The sequence below is a fragment of the Pomacea canaliculata genome, linkage group LG1 (genome assembly GCF_003073045.1).
Source record: "Pomacea canaliculata isolate SZHN2017 linkage group LG1, ASM307304v1, whole genome shotgun sequence".
NCBI classification, from domain to species: Eukaryota; Metazoa; Mollusca; class Gastropoda; order Architaenioglossa; family Ampullariidae; genus Pomacea; species Pomacea canaliculata.
This window is the reverse complement of record NC_037590.1, coordinates 36,924,325-36,945,855: the sequence shown is the minus strand read 5'-3', so window position 1 is coordinate 36,945,855 and position 21,531 is coordinate 36,924,325. Positions and strand designations below refer to the sequence as shown.

At 42.8% G+C, this 21,531-nt stretch overlaps 2 protein-coding genes across 2 annotated transcripts; both read left to right on the top strand.

Moving 5' to 3' along the window:
• Nucleotides 1-5,454: 5,454 nt before the first annotated feature.
• Nucleotides 5,455-7,765, top strand: LOC112571694 (UDP-glucuronosyltransferase 2A3-like). Its single transcript, XM_025250914.1, has one exon. The coding sequence runs from the start codon at nt 5,483-5,485 to the stop codon at nt 6,425-6,427; it is 945 nt and encodes a 314-aa protein (XP_025106699.1). The 5' UTR covers nt 5,455-5,482; the 3' UTR covers nt 6,428-7,765.
• Nucleotides 7,766-7,774: 9 nt separating this feature from the next.
• Nucleotides 7,775-13,511, top strand: LOC112561201. The gene is made up of 6 exons (XM_025233543.1): nt 7,775-7,989; nt 8,980-9,314; nt 9,674-9,946; nt 10,562-11,588; nt 11,723-11,928; nt 13,484-13,511. Exons 1-6 carry the CDS (start codon nt 7,906-7,908, stop codon nt 13,509-13,511), a joined length of 1,953 nt encoding a protein of 650 aa, XP_025089328.1. The 5' UTR covers nt 7,775-7,905.
• The last annotated feature ends 8,020 nt before the right edge of the window (nt 13,512-21,531 follow it).

Here is a 21,531-nt window from a genome sequence, read left to right as displayed (position 1 = left end):
TTTAGGAAGTTGTTAATTTTGCAGTTGAGTCGTAGACGGTGGTAATGCCAGTGTCACTCGAGAGAAATGTATGATGAGACCTGTTTGAAATTTAGGATTCAGCTAACTGGAAAAAAAAAATCCTTAGGACCTCTCAGCCCTAGGTGCAATCCATGCCGCCAATTCAAATGAGTCTGGTAAAGTAGACAAACACAGATGTGTTTTTCAGTCTGTCACAACTGATAACAGACTTGGAGAATATGGATCACGAACAACAATTACAACAGAATGAGGCATTCACCGTGGTAGTGGTGGTGGTTGTGACCAACCTGTTTGCTGTAAACTGGTGCAGGGTGGGGAAAGAAGTGTGACAAGAGGGATGTTTATGGGTCGCGTGCTCCCATGAGGACAGGAGTATGGGAGGCGACAGCAAAAAAAAAAAAAAAAATGTTGACCGGTTCCTACACCCTCCCTTGTTTTTTTTACTAGTCTCACACGCCTGCACCTACAGGTCCTACAAGGTGAGCCCTTACAACCTGACCTTTTTCTACTGCCACTAACAATGAACAGCAGGCAAACAAGGTTTGATTCCAGTAACCGTCAACCTACCGTCATTCCGAGAGCATCATTCGCGCGTGATTAACCTCCACGTGTCCGGGAATGGTGACTAATTAAATCGCCACTTGTTCATTCATCAGAAATGTAAATAAGATATTTAATTAGAAGGGCAGGCGCATGATTATCGTATACCTGTTGTCCTACATTCTAATCTTGCAGTATTAACGGCGATAACGTCTCCGTGTTTCACGTTTACACTCAAAAGGTCAGAATGTAGGATGTGGTCCCCTTTGTGACCCGCCAACCAGGACAGACCAGGTGTGTGAGAGTGAAAAGAAAATGTTTTTCCTGTTTTTTTTTTTTTTTTTGTACACATCGGCGTAAATGGCTTTATATTCCCTTTTTTTGAACTTCGATTACAAAGTGACTTGCTGTGTGTAAATGCCCACCCCAGCCCACCCCAGGCCCTCGTAATGACCTCATAGCTGTCACCAGCTCACGAGAAGAGGGTTTGCTTCAGCCGACTGCACACGAGACAACTCAGTGAATGAAGCGGCCAACAACATTAGTCTGATCAAAAATTTTTGAAATTAAATCGCATTGTCCTTCCTTACAACGACTTTCTTTCAAGTCACAGGAAAAGTGTCAGGGGGAGGGGTGTAGTAATGGTGGTGGGGTGTGGGGGGAGGAGGAGTTGTAAGACTGTTTATTGTTGTATTGCATCTTATCTCTTGAATCACCGGTAGGTGGCAGTCGTGTCCTGGAAAACGGACCAACCAGTCAAGGGTTCAATGAAAGGAGGTTCGGGTGAGGGGTTCGAGCAAGCAAGTCGAGGTGTGTGAGGCTGGCTTTATCTATCAAGTCGCAGCAAGGGAAGGTAATGTTTAGATGTCATATATCATCAACTGAGCAGTGCACCACCTAGACACACAGCTCGATCGCCAATATTGCGAGGGCAACAGCAGGAATCGTGGTCCAACCTACAGAGGGTCCGTCCTACATCTTCACCCACTCGGTGATACGCCCTCCACTAGAGTCTGGGTGATTGATGCCAGTGCCCCCGCCACCCGTGTCTTGGTCAGTTGGGTCCAGAAGCGAGGGGTGTGAGGTACAATGTCTGTGTCAGCCTAGTCCATGTGTCCCAGAGCCACCCAAGCTGCTCCTGCTATTTGTCGTGCCACGTGCAGCACACACCTGGCTTGAGTCCACGTGAACTCATCGCCATCGCCGGGTCATCAGGAGGTCACTCCAGTGTGGACGATCTCTACACCTCCAGGCTCAAAGTAAGGTTGCTGAAATTATTTTTTTAATGTATTTTTCCAAAATTTGAATACAACACCGGCTACTTAGAGGAAATGCACACCTGAAAGCACACGGTCACCTCGCATCTCGGAGAAACTGTAGCCTTGTCACGTATTTCGGTCATCTCGCGATACTTTCATCTCTACACATCTGACGAATGTTCAGCCGTGCTTCTCTTGCGAAAGTAGGGTTCGATTAATACTTTTTTTTAAAAAAATAGTGTGTGTAAGCGGGGGCGAGGGATGGAGTTTGCCAGGAACACGTTTGTCGCTGTTTGTTGTCGGCGGATATTTAAAGGTTTTGTTTATTCCATTATTTCTTCTCTTCACCACATCCTCCACATTATTTCCTTTCTTTGACATCGTGTCAGTCTTTGTATCCCCCTCTCTTCCACCCCATGTCCTCACCACTCACCCTCCCCTCAAGATGGAGAGAGTGGCCGTGTGGGAGGCTGACGTGGCTTCAGCTGACTATGGGATGTAAAAGGTCAGACTGTGTAAATATCGATGGATTGCTGTTGACTGAAGGCACGTGACGAGCTGATCGTGCGCTGTACGGCCACGTGATACAGGTGAGGGTGTGACATAAGCCCACCTGGACTCTCACCTATGGGTACGTCGTTGGGTACACATGTACCCATAAGCAGCTCACGTGTGAGACTCGCCGACAGCCAGGTGATTAACACGAAATACCTGGTCTCCCGTTTGTATTCAACTCCCTCTCTCTTTCTCTTTCTCCTTCATACCTCTTGTCGCTACTTTATCCTTAAAGAAAATCAATTAATCAAACAATCGATAAAAAAAAATCGTTTCACTAGTTCATCCAGTCTAATTCTTGTCTCGTTAAATATTCTTGTTTCTCCCTCAATGTCGTGACGACCATGAGTCATTGGCAATAAAAATGTCATGTCTTGTCATGTCCATTCTAAATCGTCAGAAATATTTTTGACTCACTAGTCAAAGTTCGTTTTCCTTTTCAACCGCATTTCTGACACCTGCACAAGCCCAGGTACGGATGTAGATGGTTCTAACCCGACTTCTCGTATTTAAACAAAAAAACACAGTATAAAATCCACATAAAGGTGGCTAACTCAAGCAAGACAGGTAAGAAAAATAATACAAATAGATAATCATTTTACGAATTGCGAGATATGGAAAGATATTTGTCAAAGGCAACAGCATTAAAGGCAAATAATTGAGAACACCTTAGCACATTGTTGTCGATGATTTACAGGTGTTTGACTCACCTTTGTGTACTTGCCTTCTGGCTACGATGGTTATCTGTTACACAAAGACCAATGTGGTTTTTGATTCTCTTGCTCAAGAAGATTTATGATTTCGCCAAAGATGATCTCAGCTCTCCTTACCCCGCCATTTGTCTCGATATTGTAGCTTCCAACAAGATTTGTCGTAATTTATTTTAATACTAATGGACTTTCTTATCAGTTCTTGACTGACTTAGTAAAATCTGTTATCTTTGTAACATAATAATTTCAAAAAGGAGCTTTTCATGCGCGTGCATACATTGCAGAATCAACTTGTCTGAACTAAAACCTCGTTTGGCAGTACCTACCTTGGGTTTTTCTCTCCACCATACTGTTATTTCTTTGTTCTTTATGTTCTGAACAGTGTTCACTGTGCATGTGAATGTATGTATGCTAACTGCACATGCGACTGTATCTTAACTGTAATTAAAAAAATAATAATAATAATAGATGGCGATATATACAGTCAGTACTAACAAGTGTTTCGTTTCGTACTCTATGGTCACGTGGTATATTTACAGAAACCTTGTGCTCAAAATAAAATTTGTTTCATTTATTTTTCAATTTCCAAACTCAATAACTAATCTGTTTTGTAATCATTGCATGAATGACACGCATTGTTGTTGTCTTGCAGGTCGGATGCAACTTCGCTTTGTTTATGGAAAGTGAGGACTGACACCAAGGTGCCTGGAGGAATAACAGTTGGTGTTGTAACTGGAGACTGTCCCTGTGAAGACCTGTGAGCTGTCTTTGACCTTTGTTACCCAGCTGCTGCGACAGTTAAAGTTTCGACAGTTATCAGAGAACTGACCTGATGTAAACATGTCTGTCTACACACCTTTGCCATCTGTCTACATCACACCTCAGGTATTTGTCCACACGGCCCCAGTGGTATCATCAGTCTTTGTAGCATCGCAGTGTTGTTGCTGTCGTAGTGGAGGATATCGCAGCTGCAATCAGCTCTCCGCCTTCATCGAGGCCGCAGCTGTATCGTCACGACTGTGCTCACTACAGCTGTATTATGCTCATTATCTGGTGTACAGCAGCTGTGTGTTGTCGCCTGTCCCAGCCTCACCCAGAGACCTCCAGTGCGGCATCAACCAACCAGCTGTCCTCTCTCCATCACTGCCTCAGCTCTCTTCCATCTTCCAGCAGCTTCTTCCAGCCACACACCTAAAGCTCAGCTACTTACTGCCACTTTATTGTACCTACACTCCCATCTGTCGTTATTGTGGCAGATGCCGAGGCGACATCAGTAGCTGACTGGGCTGGTGAATAATATACCGGCTGTCTTGCAATCGAAGCTCGCGACAACCACACCACAGCATCAGTTCACAGCTGTGGTCTGCCAATCGTGTGGTCTGCGGCTTTGCTGCACTACGTTGGTCGTTCTGCGCATGTCAGTACTCAACACTGTTTCAGCTGTGTTTGACCAACCGTGTCACCGGCAATACTACAAACCAGCTGCAGTGAGGATCTCAGCGCTGGACTTCCCCTGTCACCATCACAGCCACCACCACCATCACTAACATCCTTAGGGGTTGTGGGAGTACGGTTGTTGTCTCTGCTGTTTTTCCTCCCAATAATCCCATGTCGTCATCATGGACGTCCGCTGTCATCGCGTGCGGACCACTGCTGATGCTCCTGACCTCTCTCACGTCCCTGACGCCAGGCGGCGCAGAGGGCAAGCGCGTGGTGATGATGCCCAACCCGCTGACCAGCCACACCAAGTACCACACCAACGTGGCACGGGCCCTGCACGCGCGGGGTCATGAGGTGTGGGTGACCATGCCGGACTACCTGGTGCGCAAGGGGCAGCTGGACGTCAGCAACTTCACTGTCATCCAGTACTCCATCAGCGTGAACGTGGAGGAGAAGGCTATGTTCAGTTCGCGCGACAGCTACTTCAACGGCGAGAACGAAGATCTGCTGATGCTCATCGGCCTCATCAACGCCTACTGCGACGACATGCTGCGCAACGAGACGCTCTTCCGCTACCTCCGAGACGTCGTGGCGCCGACTTGGTGGTGGTGGACAATCTGCCGCAGGTCAAGATGCTGGCTGTACTGCCCTACCGCCTCAATGTTCCTTTCGCCTTCCTGGGCTCCATCTACCAGCCGCTGGACCAGCGCATTCCCTTCTCACCTGCCGTCCTGCCCTTGCCGCTCTTCAAAGTCAGCGATCACCACTCCTTCTTCCAGCGCGTGCTCAACACTTTGCTGGTGATTGGCTGGAGCCTGGCGGATCCTTTCCTGGACAGGGACGCCGTGGCGCGTTACGCCCCGGAAAGACCTTACATCGCCGCGGACTTGCTCATCGCCCACGCGGAGATCTGGCTGATCGAGATCGACCACATCCTGGACTATCCACGACCCACCAATGCCCAACATCAAACTCATCGGCGGCACGGCCACTGGCCCTGCCAAACCGCTGCCTTCTTACCTCCAAAAGTTCATGGACGAGGCCACCGAGGGGGTGGTGCTGGTGACCTTTGGCAGCTACGTGCTGGACATCCCACAGGAGGTCAGCGACAAGCTGTGGGAGGTCTTCCGGCGCCTGCCCTACCGGGTGGTCTTTCGCTCCAGCCTGCCCTCGCCCAACTCGGCGCGGATCCTGACATCTCCGTGGGTGCCGCAGAACGACATCCTGGGCCACCCAAACACCATGGCCTTTGTCAGCCATTGCGGCAAAAACGGCCAATACGAAGCGCTGTACCATGCTGTGCCCGTCGTGGCCACGCCCATGTTCGGAGACCAGCGCTACAACGCGGAGCGCATGCGCGTCAAAGGCTTTGCGGAGCTCGTGGACGTCCGCACGGCGTCTGTGGATGAAATCGTGGACACCATCCTGCTGGTGGCCGGAAGTACCAAGTACAAGAGCGCCATCTCCGCTGCTTCTCGCCTCTTCCGCCAGGAGTACAACCTGCCCATGAACGAGGCGGCCTTCTGGCTGGATCACGTGATGGAATATGGCGGCGCCTACATGCGCTCCTCCGGACACGACATGCCGCTGTATCAGTTCATGCTTATCGATGTCATCGCTTTTCTCGTCACCTGCTGTTTGCTGGCCTTGGCCCTAGTCAGCGCCTTGCTGGTGATCGTGTGCAGGTATTTATGTAAAAAGGAGAGGCGGAGGTACATTCTCACGTTGGTGGTGGAGGAGGAGTCCTTGTCAAAACACTCCAAGAAAATCCATCGCTTGACCAAAAAGTTTATCCGTGCCAGCAAAAAATCTTTTCTCGGCCTGTGTAAACTATTTGTTGTCATCGGATATACAGAGAGAGACCAAGAGAGAACGTTCGCACAACAAGAGCGCCAAGTCTAGCAAATACTATATTTAGCTCAGATGTTATATATTTATATACAAGTGCACTATTTATATGTTGCTATTTATTATTTTTGTGCACGTCCAGTATCAAAACAAGCAATATTTGTTACACTGGTCATTTCACTTCCGTGATATAGTCGAGAGAGTTTTTTTTAACCACAAAATTTTTTTCTGGTGAGTGGCCATTTCTGACATCTTGCACAACATCACTGAGCGCTAGTCACTGTGGCCTCCAGGTGCACTGCTCTCCAACCGGGTGGAGCGAGTAGTACTCAGCCCTTCACCAAACTTACTTGCAATCTCGACAAATGTCTTCCGTGGATCAAGTGCTGTATGACTGGTCACACTAACCCTCGTTTGCCTAATTCAAAGATCACGTGCAGCAATCACATGACAAGAGGTCAACTGAAGTAGTGGCTATTCAGTGCCTTATAAATCTGTTGCCTTTTTTAAATATTGCATGGTATGTTTGTATTGAGAGAGGGAGGAGACGGCAGCTATGTGTATTCCAAGCAGAATCCTACCCCCTCCTCCTCTCCCGCATGTTTATCTTCTCACCTTTACCACAGACCACTTCAGTCGAATAATCCAATGCCATCTTTTATTCCGCTGATGAACTTCAGATGTAATAGCACAGAGATACGCCTTCAGGATTCAGGACTCAAGCAAAATTGCTCTCGATAGTGACCCCTGACCCTACAACGTCGCTCAGCAATAGTTCGACTTCATACAACAATGAACTCTGATGACCTGCACCCGTGACCTCTGAGGTGACATACTAACCTCTGATATCACGAGCAGTGAAGTATCCCGTTAGATCGGCAAGGAAAAGAAGAAAATGAAGACGAGACTAATAAGGAATAAGTGAGCTAAAAGAGACTTATTTTTTAAAAACTCTTCTCTCGATCCTGTTCACGGATAATCGAATATAGTTCTTGTATGCAAACCAAAAAAATTTAAGTATATTTGAAAGATGTTTCTGAAATATATACACATACACACATTTGATTAGTCACGATCACAGAAAGAAAAGCTTTTCTGACAGTTGTTAAAGCGATCAACGGCACAACTTTGAAGGAGACTGTCCCAGACATGCGCAGGAAGAAGACAACAAAACCATTCATCAAAGGAAATTAATGTCGGAGTTTGTTGTGGCGTCGTGCAACCTGTCTTCTAACAGAGGTCTGGCGATTTATTTTCACTGATAGATTACCTGTTGTGAAAGAATGTTGTATTTGTCGAATAGGTTCTCACTGAGTGAGTGAACAAAGAACTTTGAAGTCGTGTAGCTCGTGTCCCGCTGTCGCCTCTCGCAAAAGGTTCGTTGAAGTCCGGGTGGCGTATCTTTTTTCCATAAACGGTGAAGCAGCTTCGGAAGCCTTCGGAACTTCGGAAGCCTTCGGGAAGCGTGACGTCACAGTTCCGAGACGACCACTTGAGTTACTTTTTTACTATCGAATCCAAGTGATTTTAAGATGGCATCAACAGGAGTCAGCGATCGGGGCTTGGCTGTTATGGATGATCACGCCTGCAGTGAGCAGCAACTTAAGTGTGTGCAAGTAAGTGTTAATTTTTATCCCAAGAAATGATGTAAAAATGCAAAGCGCGTGAAAATCGGCCACATGTACGTCGATCACATTTCGACAGCACTGAATTTATAGTCACACACTCGCACAAGCAAATAGTAAGAAGATCATATCCCATCACAAACTTCTTTTGAAATCGGGTTCATACGAGAAAGAGTGAAGAAGATATATATACTGGCAAAATTTTAATTTTAAAAAATCCGATTTATACTGATTTATACTGACTGGACACACACAGGCATGCACACACACTCGCACGCATAGGCAATTAAATGGTCTAATCGACCAGACCCTAAGCAAAATAGACTTTTATCGGAATATCATACATTTTATAAAGACTAATGTCGAAAACCGAGTGTATGCTATGTTTTACTAATTAATATATAAATATTGTGATAAGTTGTAACATCCAAGTATACAATGCATCTTATAATTGTAAAGACAGAATGACGAATACCAATTTGCTGTGAGTCAAATCAAACAGTTAGCATGTGTGTGTGTGTTAAAAGTATTCTGAAGACAGAACTGAATATAAGCATAAGGAAATGTAGTACTATATACACACAAATATAGAAATATATAAAGAAATTGATTGCAAGGTCATTGACACACATACCCAGATTTCCCCTTTTTCCAGATATGCTTCACCATTACCAAAATATAAAACGTTTATATATCTTCATTAGGATTGTACAACAAAATATGAATATTAATTATACATCTAAAAGATGTATAAATATCAGGATTTAACAGTGGAGATCACAGTCATAACGCTGGAATTCTTCCTGTGGTGTTTATATTCACTACTGTAAAAAGTGATGCACATCAGAATATGTATTAGAGTAAGTTTGCATTTTTAAACAAATAGCTATCAAAATCAGTTACACTTATTTATAACACTTGAATAGCCAAATGCTCTAAAATTACAGACAAAATTCTTATCTCATTATTTTAAATTTCCAGGAGGTTTTACCACATGGCTACAGGTATAGAGTAACGGCATTTGAACCTAAATCTGAGGGAAAATTCAAATGTGAAGTCCGGCTGGCAATATTTAATGCAGATGATGCAAAACTGTGGCTTACGAAATTTCAAGAAAGAAGCAAGGTTACCTTGCGTGCTAGGGCTTGTGTGCCAGCAAAGGAGCGGGGCAAAAATATTTATAAACAATACTTCAGATGCCAGCACAATACCAACCCAGCTTCTGCTACAGCCAACAGCCGTCTTGGTTCCAAGAATTCAAACTGTCCAGCTCTGCTAACAATTGTTGTACGGAGACAGCTTGGAAAACACAGCAGGTACTACTCTTGAAGTGTAAATACTATGATGATCAAAAGAAAGATAATGAATATGGGCGAAGCAGCATGTTAAGTTTACACATGTTTTGTCTGTTAATGTTCAAAAACAAAGTAACTACAGTCTGTATGTCATTAATTTTAATAGTACCAAGCACTCCTCTTGAATTAAGAAATGTTTGTATTGTTTTAGTATGTGCATCCATGTGGATTAAAAAAATGGAACACTTCTTTTGCTCAACACTTACATAGTAAATATGGGGAAGATGACATTTGATCATTGTTGAAGCTGTGATGGGTGTATGGTTATGTAACTTTCATAGCAATGAACAGTCAGTGAGATGTTACATCCTTTTTTGCAGAGCAAAGAACATAGACCCACTTTTGAAAGAGTTCCCTACATGCCTTCAGATTGAACACACTCACAATCATAGTCTGTATAGTGCTGATTCTCTACGTCATAGGGATGTTAATGATGAGACAATCGCCAAATTCAAATGGCTTTTTTCAAAGGGCCACTCTCCATCTTCAGCACTTGAAATGCATCAGATGGACCTCCAAATGGAACATGGAGCCAACTATATATATCAGGCTGCTGACAGAGCTTTTTGTCCTGATGTTCAGTTTTGTTACAGGTACTTAACATCTGCAGCTGGTTTATCAATAGAATTAGATGTTCATAGCATTTTACACATGACTTGACCATAATTTCACCTGTTCTACATAATCCTTAAGTCCCTAGTGTTTCTTTACTTGTGTATTCTTATACGTTTACTTTACAATTAAAAATAAGTTCACATAAATAAATATGTGCCTTAAGCGTTAGAGCACAGTATAATTGCTAATGTTATACCTTACAATCAAGGTTTTTTGGTTTATTATATTATAGAATTTTATCAGAAACTGCAATATTGATTTGACGTTGAAATGAGAAGTAAATAGTGGCTAAAATGTCTATGATTTGAACATTAAGCTATTTTTCTTCTATTATAAGGGGTGCTGAATGTCCTTAGTTTGGACAGAGCAAGCATGAAACATGTCAGTTTTTAAAAAAAGTTTATCTGTGTTTTTATTTTATTTTTGTAGCATACTTCAGCTCTTGTAGTAATGTCTTTTTTGGATGAGCAAATATCACATGTATTTGGTCGATGTAAGGACTGAGCCGTTGGGTTAATTAACTTTAATTTATTCTAAACAAAGAAAATAAGACACTCTTTCTTATTTCATTTCTTCCTCTCCCTACATTTCAGGCTGTACAAGAAAGTATTTGATGAGAAATACCCTTCAACCTCTTCAGAACAGTTGATTGACAGCCTAGAGACAGCTTGCAGGACATTCAATGCAGAACTAAATGGGGAGTTCTGCAAGGTAAAAGAAACAGCATCAGGGAAAATAGCCATAGCTGTCTGCACTCCCCTCATGATGAGAGTGCACACACTGCACCGTGCAAGCGGTGAACTCGTTTTTATGGATGCCTCAGGGGGGGTGGACAGGTATGACTTCAGAGTTTTCCTGCTTCTCACTCACAGTGTTGCAGGTGGACTCCCTTTAGGCTGCCTTATTGTTTCTTCTGAAGCAACAGAAGTAATAACAGATGCCTTGTCACTGTATAAAGAACTTTTGCCATCTGATGCTTTTTTTGGAAGGGGTAATAGAGGACCTCAGGTGTTCCTCACAGATGACAGTAGTGCTGAAAGGCAGAGCCTGCAAGCTGCATTCCCTGAAGCAACACTTCTTCTTTGTACGTTCCATGTACTTCAGGCCGCTTGGCGCTTCCTCTGGGAGGCCCGAAACAACATACAAAAAGAAAGCAGGCCTCATCTACTGAGCATCATCAAAAAAATGGTTTATGCTCAGAGTGATGATGAAATAGTTAATGTTTATGATAATGCCTGTAGAGATGATGTTGTTAGGAACAATCCCAAATTCAAACTGTATTTAGAAAAGCAGTTTGAACGAAAAAGTCTATGGGCAGTTACTTTTAGAAAAGACCTTCCTGTGCGTGGAAATAACACAAACAACTACTGTGAAGCAGCTATGCATGTTTTGAAAGATAAAATCTTCTGCCGCACACGTGCCTATAACACTCAGCAGCTGCTTGATTTCTTATTAACACGGCTTCCTGCCTACTATGAAAGGCGGCTGTTGAACCTTGCCAATGGTAGGAGAGATGCTACAGTTAGCAGACGTTATTTATATGGTACAGAAAATATTAAGAGGGAAATGGTTCAGTCTGTAGGAGATTTCTTTTTGAAGTTAAAAGTGAGAATGAACATGGTAAGTCATACCAAGTAGACATGAACACAGACATGTGTTCTTGCCCAAATGGCATGACAGGTGCACCCTGCAAGCACCAGCATGCTGTCATAAAATTTTTTAATGTTTCTTCATGTAATATATTTCCTGTTAAGGATATCAAAGCAAGGAGACATTTCTTCCAGCTAGCAACTGGACATGATAATATTCAGGAGGAATGGTTCCAGCCTCTTGTTGATAATCGAGAAGACGTCATTGAACCGCATACTTCCAGTACAAATTTGGAAACTGAAGACACAAAATTTGAGACTGACAACAACAACAGGATTGAAGAAATACTGACTCATGACTCCGAGGACGAGTTTGACATCCATACCACTAACAAACAGAATGATGATATAATACAACAATTAAAAAAAACCATGGACAAACTTTTAAAAGAAATAGAAAATAATAACGAACTTTTGCCAGCTGCTGACAGTTTTAATAAAAAATTTGCAAAAGTTAAGAACCACAAGTGCACTGTCGACAGCACTTTTTCAATTTTGGAGAAACACTGGAGTATCTTCAGTTGTTCGACGGGGTATTATTCCTGTTCAGCCATCAGCAATTGCCCGTCGAACAACATATGTTGGGGCAGGCGGTGCTTGCAAAGTGGCAGAAAACCAATCAATGCAAAATTTTCTAATAATATAAAAAAAGAGAAATTTATCAGAAAGCTGTCAGCTCCTGCCAAGAAAAAAACACAAAGCAGCACACAGTATTAGCCAGTGTGTTAAAAACAATGAAAGCTTAGGGAAGTGCCATCATGCAAAGTGATCAACTTTAGGAATAATTTACAGAGTGAAAAATGATAGGCTTTTATAAATATAAATTCCATGTTTCAATAATATAACCATAAAACTCGTCCAATTTATTCAACAGTATCGGGTTGTGAAAGCTTGCTTTAGAAGTAGACCTTTTCTTACAGGATATATTTTTTCTTCTTGTGTCTATAAGGGGGATTCCTGTTGCCGTTTTTTTCTATTTATTAATAAACTTGCCGTTAACATGACAATGGAGAATGTAGTCATGTTCATGGACACGTGTGTGGCAAAAGATTTTATCTTTGCTGCTTTATTAAATTATTCATTTTCCTTGATGTGATACTTCATATTTCTGAATCTAGAACTTATGAAAGTAAAATTTATTGTAACACTGTTGTAACTACAGAATGGGAGAAAAAGAAAGATGCACGTGGAATGGTTTTGACTGTTGTAAAATTTATATCATGTAAAAGGTATGTTTATGTAAAAAAAACATGCCATCTAAATAATGTTGGGTATGAACACCTCTCAATACTTTTATGGGAGTTTTCGAAAAAGAACATGATGTAAATTATTTTGTAAACTCTGCTGAAATAATCCAATCTCCTACAAGTTTAAATATCTGGTAGCACTAAGAAAGATTTTAACAAAATTTATAAGAATAATCTAATTGCCAACATCATAGCAAATTCGGTGAAAAAGAATTCAGATCAAAGTTGTTATTGTGTACATAGTGAACATTTAATTACTTTCTCTTCATTTACTCTCTGTGTATTATAGTTCTTCAAATATACTGTGCATTCATCACATATTTCATTATTGTGTATAATACAGTTTGTTCTACATGCCCTCTGAGGGTTCTGAATAAACCTTTTTGGACTTTGAGCTTTGATTATACATGTTTCAGTATGGTTTTACGAATGTCTGACAGAATGAAAGCCAGGGTGGAACAAAAAACTTGTTTATGTTATTGTTGACAAATGATAAATCTTTATTTACTATGGTAACATAAGCAAAAGTTGAGGTTTTTTTTAATACATCTAGCCCTGTATGAATATATGAGAAACATATTATACATTTATATTTAAATTTTTTGTTTCCACTTTTTAGAAAGGAAGCGACTGAAGTTGTTGCTTAGTGCAGCTTTTGCCCTCTGTCTTTCAGTTGAGTTTCAGTTAGTGCATTGCTATATTAAAATTGTCACCTCACTACAACATCAGCCCTTTAGTTTTCCTATGTTTTCAACGTAAACTTTACCTATACCCCTCGATTGCTGAATACTAGCTCCATCGTTTGAAATTACAGATCACTTTGCAAAGGCCTAACAATCTCGCAGTGGCTGGGAGTAGTTTGAATTGAGAAAAGAAACACATATAAAAATAAAAATATGTTCTTTCAAAAGCAATAATTATTATTACTGTGTTGATGCAATTTTAAATATCTGTAAGTGTAAAATATGTACATTTCAATATCAAAGTATCATAGTAGAGATTAGGTGTCTATCAATAAGACTAGACTTTTAAGACTATACACAGCTAGATTACATGACTTCTCTCGACAATCAATAGGTTTTAATGAAAGCCTTGACAGAAAATTGATCATATTAGAGAACGAAAACATCCCAATGCAAAACTGAAAAGAGAACCTCCCTAAGTTTCTGCATTTTTAGCATAGCATAGCATAATCATTCGATTGTAGAGGACAGAAAAAGCCCACGGCCTGTAAAGAGTGATGGAAGGAAGCAAAAACAAAATACATAAAATAACTAGCTCCACCTAGATTTTAACATTGTCGATCATGTCAAACAAATAGTCGTTTGCAAGCACTAGATTATATGGTTTCCATTGTCAATCAATCGGTTTTAATGAAAGGCTTGATAGAAAATGGATCATGTTAGAGAACGAAAAACATTCTAAAGCAAAATAAAAACGATGGTCACCCCAAGTTTCGAACACACCTACTTTCAAACATCAGGCCTCAGATGTAACCACTAGACTACAGAGGCGAAGCACACCAAGCTTTGCAATCTAACGTACTTGTAGAAACATCGTCTCGCTTGTGTTGGATGGGCCCTCGTTGATTTTACTTTGACCTGTCATCAGTTTAAGGCCTTGAGCTATTTTGCCTGTCATAGTTCACTTTATGCCACCTTCACAGTATTTAAAAGTTGTAGAATTAGCCCCCAGAACAAGTTTCATAGCTGTCAAAGAGTGAAGCGGAGGTTGGCTTAGAAGGGAAGTGTGCAAGGTCGCTGACGTCACGCTTCCGAAGGCTTCCGAAGTTCCGAAGGCTTCCGAAGCTGCTTCACCGTTTATGGAAAAAAGATACGCGTCCGGGTGGGCAGTTGGTGACGTCGACACACCCAGCCACCGCGACACCCGCCTGCCGTAAATCAGAGCGAGAGATAACCATGTTTGAACAAATGGCAAGAACTGGGACATGATTACACTTCACACTAGATGCTGATCGCTGGGCCTCGGGTTCTGAGCCTGGGTTTGGGGACGTTTGCACCTGATGCTGACGAAACCAGGTGTCGCTGATGTGTTCTTTGAGGTTACCTGCACGTGTGTGAGAGAGAGAGAGACTAAAATGGTACAAAGGTACCTTCATTTAGTAACTAAAGCACTCAGTCATCACATGTACGACTTTACTACTGTCACACCAATATGTAGAGATAATGTCTTCGTATTAACTACTCACTTGTTTTGTTTGTTTTCACCATAGCAACTTAGCGGGCTAAGGCAATGGTGAAATATGTAAACCCGATAATAAATGTTGCTGTCTGTTATATTATAATTTTGTTATTTTTCATTTTATACTCTTCAGTCAGTTTTATTTTTATTCCTTTTACATATAATTATAACCCTACTGTAAATGTTTCATTCATTTTTATTTCCCTGTAGGACAGGACAGAAGTTTTGTCCCTTTGCAGTTGGCAGACACATCAGTTTATTCCCTGCTGTGACCATGGCATTGAATTACTGTTGTCGACTTTTTTTTTGTAAATTTTAATGAGTTTTTGTTTGTGTGTGTACATATAGATCAAACTGTCAATCTGTGGTGGGTTTTTATTCTTCCTTTCCAGAGTTTGTGTTGATTTTTGTTTTTAAATCATTTGTGTTAAAAATCGAAGACAAACTGAGAGATGCTCTACTGGACGCAAAGTCTGTGATAATTTTGAAGTCCGAGACAAATATTGAAATAAAACATTTATATATTTTAATGCAATTATGGTTTTGGTTATGTAACTGAAATAAGTATTTTGTTCTGTATTTATCGTCACCACCGCTATTATTTCTACCACATCATCATCTACACCTACACTTGAACAACAATCCATCAACCACTAATCATAAAACAAATATAAATGCACCAACATTTTTCAAACTATAATTATTTCAAAAATCTTTTAATAAGTTTGTGTTGATGAGTACACCTGTGTCTCTAGGACTGGAGTAGTCGGCCAAAGGTGGACTTGCTTGCTAATTAATGACCACAGGCTTGATCCTTTCGTGACTTGCCGATTAGAGTTCCAGGAGACATCAGTCCACAGAATCCACGATTCGTGTTTCTTCTTCATCTGCTCTCTGGTCTCCGTGAGATTCGCAGCAACTGCCTGACATGGCGCTGGTCACGTGATACCGGGGCTCGCTGGCCGTGTTTGCTCCTGTCAGAAAAAACTGCAGTCAATATTATTTTGAAATCCTGACTACACTGAAACAGTTCTGTAGCAACTAGAGTTCCACGAGTATTAACCCTTAACCTTTTTTTTTTTTTCATTATAAATTTATGCTCGCCTATGTCTGTTTGATAACAGGAGACAGCGGCTGCAGGAACAAGGAGTCAATCGGGTATCCAGTGACATATCAATGTGCCTCCTAAATTAGTATTAAGAATGAAGTGTAATTTCAAGCCATAAATTGTTGTGATATACTACAGTTGTCATTGGGGAGGAGGATGGTGATCAGCCTTATTACCTGCACCTTCCACCCTCTGAGGGTCGTTGGTGTTTCCATGGTGGTCTATACAGATGTTAGGGGGAACTAGGAAGGGAGGGTTCCACTCCTTAATCAGGCTGAACGAGTATTTCTTTATCTGGGGAGTCCTGGCAGTCCCGTCGCAGTTTCTTCCCCTTGATTGGGGCAAGGAATGACTCCTCGGTCATGCTTAGGTCATGAAATGTTCAGGAGTATCCAGCACTTCTTTTTGAAGGCTTCTCGAGGTCAGCTACCCCCTTAGAGCTTAGAGAATGGAAATGAACTTATTGTTGAGACTTTTAGTTTTGCTGATACTGTAGATTCTCTGTGGTCTGTTGTGTTACTTCATTGTTGTTGTGTGTCACAGCAAGTTTGGTCCTGGCATCAGACACATGTCGACTCATGAACGTGGAAAGCTTTGTGAGTCTCTTGCCCCAAGAATTATGACTTGTTTAAATTCTCACTATCACTGGCAGTTATAGCGCAAACAATTCATTCAGCATCTCCAGCCATGGAAAGTAAAGCCTATCAGAGCGTGGCAAAGCCACCCAATGGAACAATTGTGCGCCAGTTACCTGTATACGGACTCTAACAATGGCCTCGAACTAGTTTCGTTAAAGCCATCTTTGTCACGTGTGCTAAATAGGTCTGAATTCGCATGCACTCCCGATAGGTCAAGCTTCTTCTTAGTCCTGTGTGCCCTCCAGTGGAGCATGGGGCCGCAACCACACCACGCCAGGGAATCCGATTCTGGGCGTCCTTCTTCAGTTGGGACCATGTCCTCCAGGCTTCCTCCGTCTCACCGCGGACCGAACTCCACGTCTGTCTGGGTCTCCCAACCCTGCGCTGCCCTGTGGGTTCCAGTCCAGTGAAATTGTTGGTCGGCTTTCACAGGGTGTGACCAATCCAGCCCCACTTCTGCTTCATGTCTGGTTGGTTGGTTGTCTCCCACAGGTCTGTATTGGAGATCTCAATGTTGAGGATCTGGGACAGACATCTGTTGACAAAAGTCTGAATCCTGTAAATTACCCAGACTACGCATACGCTATTCTTTTGTCTTTATTTCCTGGAAAAAAAAATAACCCAGCCAACAAGCATCGAGAACAATGTGCTGACGCTTTTCTCAGCAACTTAACCCGGAAGTTGCGTAGTACTAATAAAAAAAACAACAACAGAACGCCCACATATTTGTAACCAGTCTTAGTATTAGGGGCAGTCAAATGAAACGTACTAGAAGGTACTCCGACTGTTATAGGACACAAAAAAAACCCTCGCCAGTCTGGTTGTTTCATATGGTAAGGTAAAACTCTTCCCATGACCTTTTCAGGTCATTGGGGGTGGGATGGTTGGGGGGGGGGAGAGAGATCTCAGTTTTCTCGGAGCCAGCTGTACGTGAGGGTGGTGCCCATCTCCTCTCCCTCACTGCCTTACCTTCCCCAAACCTCCATGGAGTCAGGTATCCATTCACAGTGTTGCCTGACACACGTATCGAACCGGCGCACCTCTCACTTTAACCACTCGGCCATCCGCTTCCCAGTTCACAACACGCACACGCACACGCACGGATATACACCTGCGTGCACGCTCATTCAAACACACACTCCCAAGCTCTGATATTTGCAAACAAATCAAACTAGATAAACTGTTGTTTGGTGTGTAGCAGACTAATTTCCACTCGTGCACTATCGAGCGAGTGCGGCGCTGCCGTGGTGCTTATGAAAGTCTGTCGCCATGACCGCAATATTTCATTCCACCTGCTGCCACCTGTCGTCGAGGGCTGGAGAGACACACCTGACCGCTGGCTGGTGGTTGGGTTCAAAGCCACATGATGGCAAAGCACGTAATGGCGGAGACGCGTAGACTTAATGTTCTGCCACTGTCAAAGACAGTTCATCCATGCTTCCATAGGTAGGTAACGGGGGTTGGAGGAGAGTCTGGTGGGACATTGGTAAAGGGTTCTCAAAATAGCAAAAGTCAGGTGTTGTAGAGCCCGCCTCTACTTACCTGGTTTCTCTCTAGATGTGACACCTGCTGGACTGGACTAACGCCGTGAAAAATGCTTCATGAACAACCGTTGACTCATCGTGAAACACGAACCAAACGTTCTTCTCTCTGTTTGTGGGTCTGTTTGTCCTCCCGTCAGTCCATCCGTCCGTCCGTCCATGTCTGTTTCAAAGCTTCGTCATTGGAGCTGCAGTCTGGCCATTAACTGGACAGGTTGATGAGAATAAGATTTACGACTGATACGTTGGTTCTATTTAAAGTTAACAGAGACTGCATATGATACTGTTTTACTGGTTGCCTACCTGTGCCTCCCATCAACACCTCCTTACACCACCTCCCCATCCACCCGTGTCTCTCCTTGGGGCTCGGTCCCACACTGACAAACCAGAAAGCGTAGACAACTAGGTACAAAGCTGTCCCCCACCCCACACACCCCTACCCTCGCCCACAGAATGGGTCTCAGCGTGTGAGCTAATCGTCTGGTAACACGATCGCAGGTTGTGAAACTTTTACGGCCAGACACCCGGGGTGTACACCAGAGCTGTCGGGACTCGTCTTACTGGCCAGGACAAAAAGAAGCCGGTCATCAGAACTGCGCATCATGACTCGTTTGGGTATGCTGGCTGTTGTGACGGGTGCATTGGTTACAGGGGTGGGACAGGGACATTAGTTGCAGTGACGGATGTACTAGTTACAGGGATGGATGCACTCCGGGTACATTGGTTGTAACGATGGATGCAGTGATATGGTGTGATGCATGAAATATATTTGTCCATCTTGCAGGTTTTCAAATCATCACTGCATAAATAAACCTGATAAGTGCAAGCCAGTGCTGTTCCCGAGTCACTACTGCAAGACTTTGAGTTTTGTGACAGTGGTGACAGTGTCACCTGCATGTGATCAGGTTATGGCGAGTATTTTTGTTTACTTTCAGCACTGCAATGTGTCGCTGCACTGTAAACACCAGGTCAGCAAGATGACGGCTCATTAATTCTGCAAGCCAGGCTTGTCTCACGCCTTGTGAACCCTGACCCTAGTTAATATCTCACGATACTCACCGCACCAGCCATTCTTACACCAGCTATTCATCATCTTCAGCGACTGAAAGCAACAACCATTACAACATCCCAACCCTACCCATTAAAATATATATCAAGTACCTCCACAAAACCGTCTCAAGTCTCAAGCCAAACAACTCCCGCTTTTCAGTAACAAACACTGCATACGACAAACACGAAACGGAATAAATAAATAAAAAGTTGGAAGGGGCGAGTAAACACAGCGCGGGTGAACTCGACCATAGTCGATGATCAGACTGTCAAAGTCCCTGTAGATAAATGTCACCTGTATACGAGCCACAGTTTCTAGCTTGAGAAAACTCTTTCTTTGTTTGTTTGGTTGGTTGGTCGTTGGTTGGGTTGGTTGGTTGGGTTTGTTTGGTTTGGGTTTGGTTTGGTTGGGTTGGTTGGTTGGGTTGGGTTGGTTGTTTGGTTTGGTTTGTTTGGTTTGGTTGGTTGGGTTTGGTTGGTTGGTTGGTTGTTGTTGGTTGGTTGGTTGGTTGGTTGGTTGGTTTTAGGCCGTGTCAACAACAACTAAGGTTATATCACGGCGCCTTGAGAAGACAGGGAGCTTTGATATCACTTCTAGTCCACATACTACATCTCGATGTTAAGTGACATTATAAGTATGTGATCAAGGGGCTAGACAACCTTCTACAGTTCCACATACACAAAGAATTACCTGCGGCGCGAGAATGAAATATTAACATGCTGGTGACAAGAGACAGCACCGTAGTAGAGGAAGAAGTCACTATTTCTCCATTTCTCTTTTTTTAATATTTGATATCACACACACGTACGCACAAACACAAAACTCAAAGGTGTATCTAACTACTCGCTATTCACAGTGGATGTGGCAATCAAAGCCTGTCTCAAGATAAATTACTCTTTAGAAATCTTTCCCTTCAACAGCCCACTCACATCTCCAACAGGGTGGGACCTCCACTATCATCTACAAATGACGATTAGCTTTGTGTATTGTGGATCGTGTTTCCGAGAGCCAAGAAGGAAAAAACTCCACAAACCAACAAAGGAATACAAATAAAAACTTGGCATTGAATCAGGGACTAAGCGGAATGGCTTGGGTTGTCATTTCATCTCCCTGTAAATTTTGTAGATTGAATGATGTGCACTTCTACCTGTAGCAATATCACAGGTAGGGCGGTGTTTGTCTCACCTGCCAAACCTCTGTGTCCTGACATTTATGTGAATGCGACTTAAGTTTCCTTTCATCAAGAAGAATATTTTTCTTACTTAAACTGCAATTTTGCCTTTATAATAAAAGTGCAACACCACATAATTATTTTTTTTCGAAAGTGTATGTCCATTTAAAAAGTACAGCAGTTAAAAGGACATCAGTGGTGCATCTTTTCTTTTCATCAAATTGCAGTTTCACCAACTAAAAATACAGCAGACACAAACACGTCGAAGGTAATGTATTTCAGGAGCAACATGATGACATGATGGCATGGTAGAATACGGAAACTCATCTGTCAGCTCTAGAAATAAACATCAATCGTCGTCTTGTTGTCTTTAATTCTCTCGACCATGATCAGATCTCTCTTTCTCTGCATTGCGTGTTTACTACATAAATATATTTGACAATCTTTCATTACGTGGTCACGTACATTACTTGACAGTCCATTACGTGGTCACGTACATTACTTGACAGTCCATTACGTGGTTACCTCAGCATTCTACATGGCAGTTCACGTGAATACCACAAAAACGTGAACACGACAGGGTAGGTACGGGTGGCTCAGTAAACATAAAAGGCCTATTTTCCGCTAGATTGAGTCCCCCTCCTATAAATGGGTTCTTCGTAGTGACTAATTAAAAGAAACACTCCAGTAGTAGTCTGTGGAGAAGGTAGAGGAGCCTCCCTGCTCGCAACTGTACGCTTGTCTGTGAAGGCAAGACGAGCCGCCATTGTCCGAGGTGACAACCTCCTCTGGTGAGGAATTCAAAGCACTGTCTTGCGAGAATCCCTCAAAGTATCTAGCCAAGATATGCAAAAAAAAAAAAAAAAAAGAAGAAGCGTAACAAACAAGGGAACCTCGTTGACACACCTACACCACCACCAGCGCAGCATGCAGTCGATAACGACCACAGCCAGACG

Bases quoted from the DNA above. Each gene is read 5' to 3' on its own strand.
- LOC112571694 (XM_025250914.1), top strand. From the start codon at position 5,483: ATGCCCAACATCAAACTCATCGGCGGCACGGCCACTGGCCCTGCCAAA.
- LOC112561201 (XM_025233543.1), top strand. From the start codon at position 7,906: ATGGCATCAACAGGAGTCAGCGATCGGGGCTTGGCTGTTATGGATGAT. The intron at 9,315-9,673 runs GTACTACTCTTG...CCTTTTTTGCAG, and splicing joins CAGCTTGGAAAACACAGCAG to AGCAAAGAACATAGACCCAC. The intron at 11,589-11,722 runs GTAAGTCATACC...TTTCCTGTTAAG, and splicing joins TAAAAGTGAGAATGAACATG to GATATCAAAGCAAGGAGACA.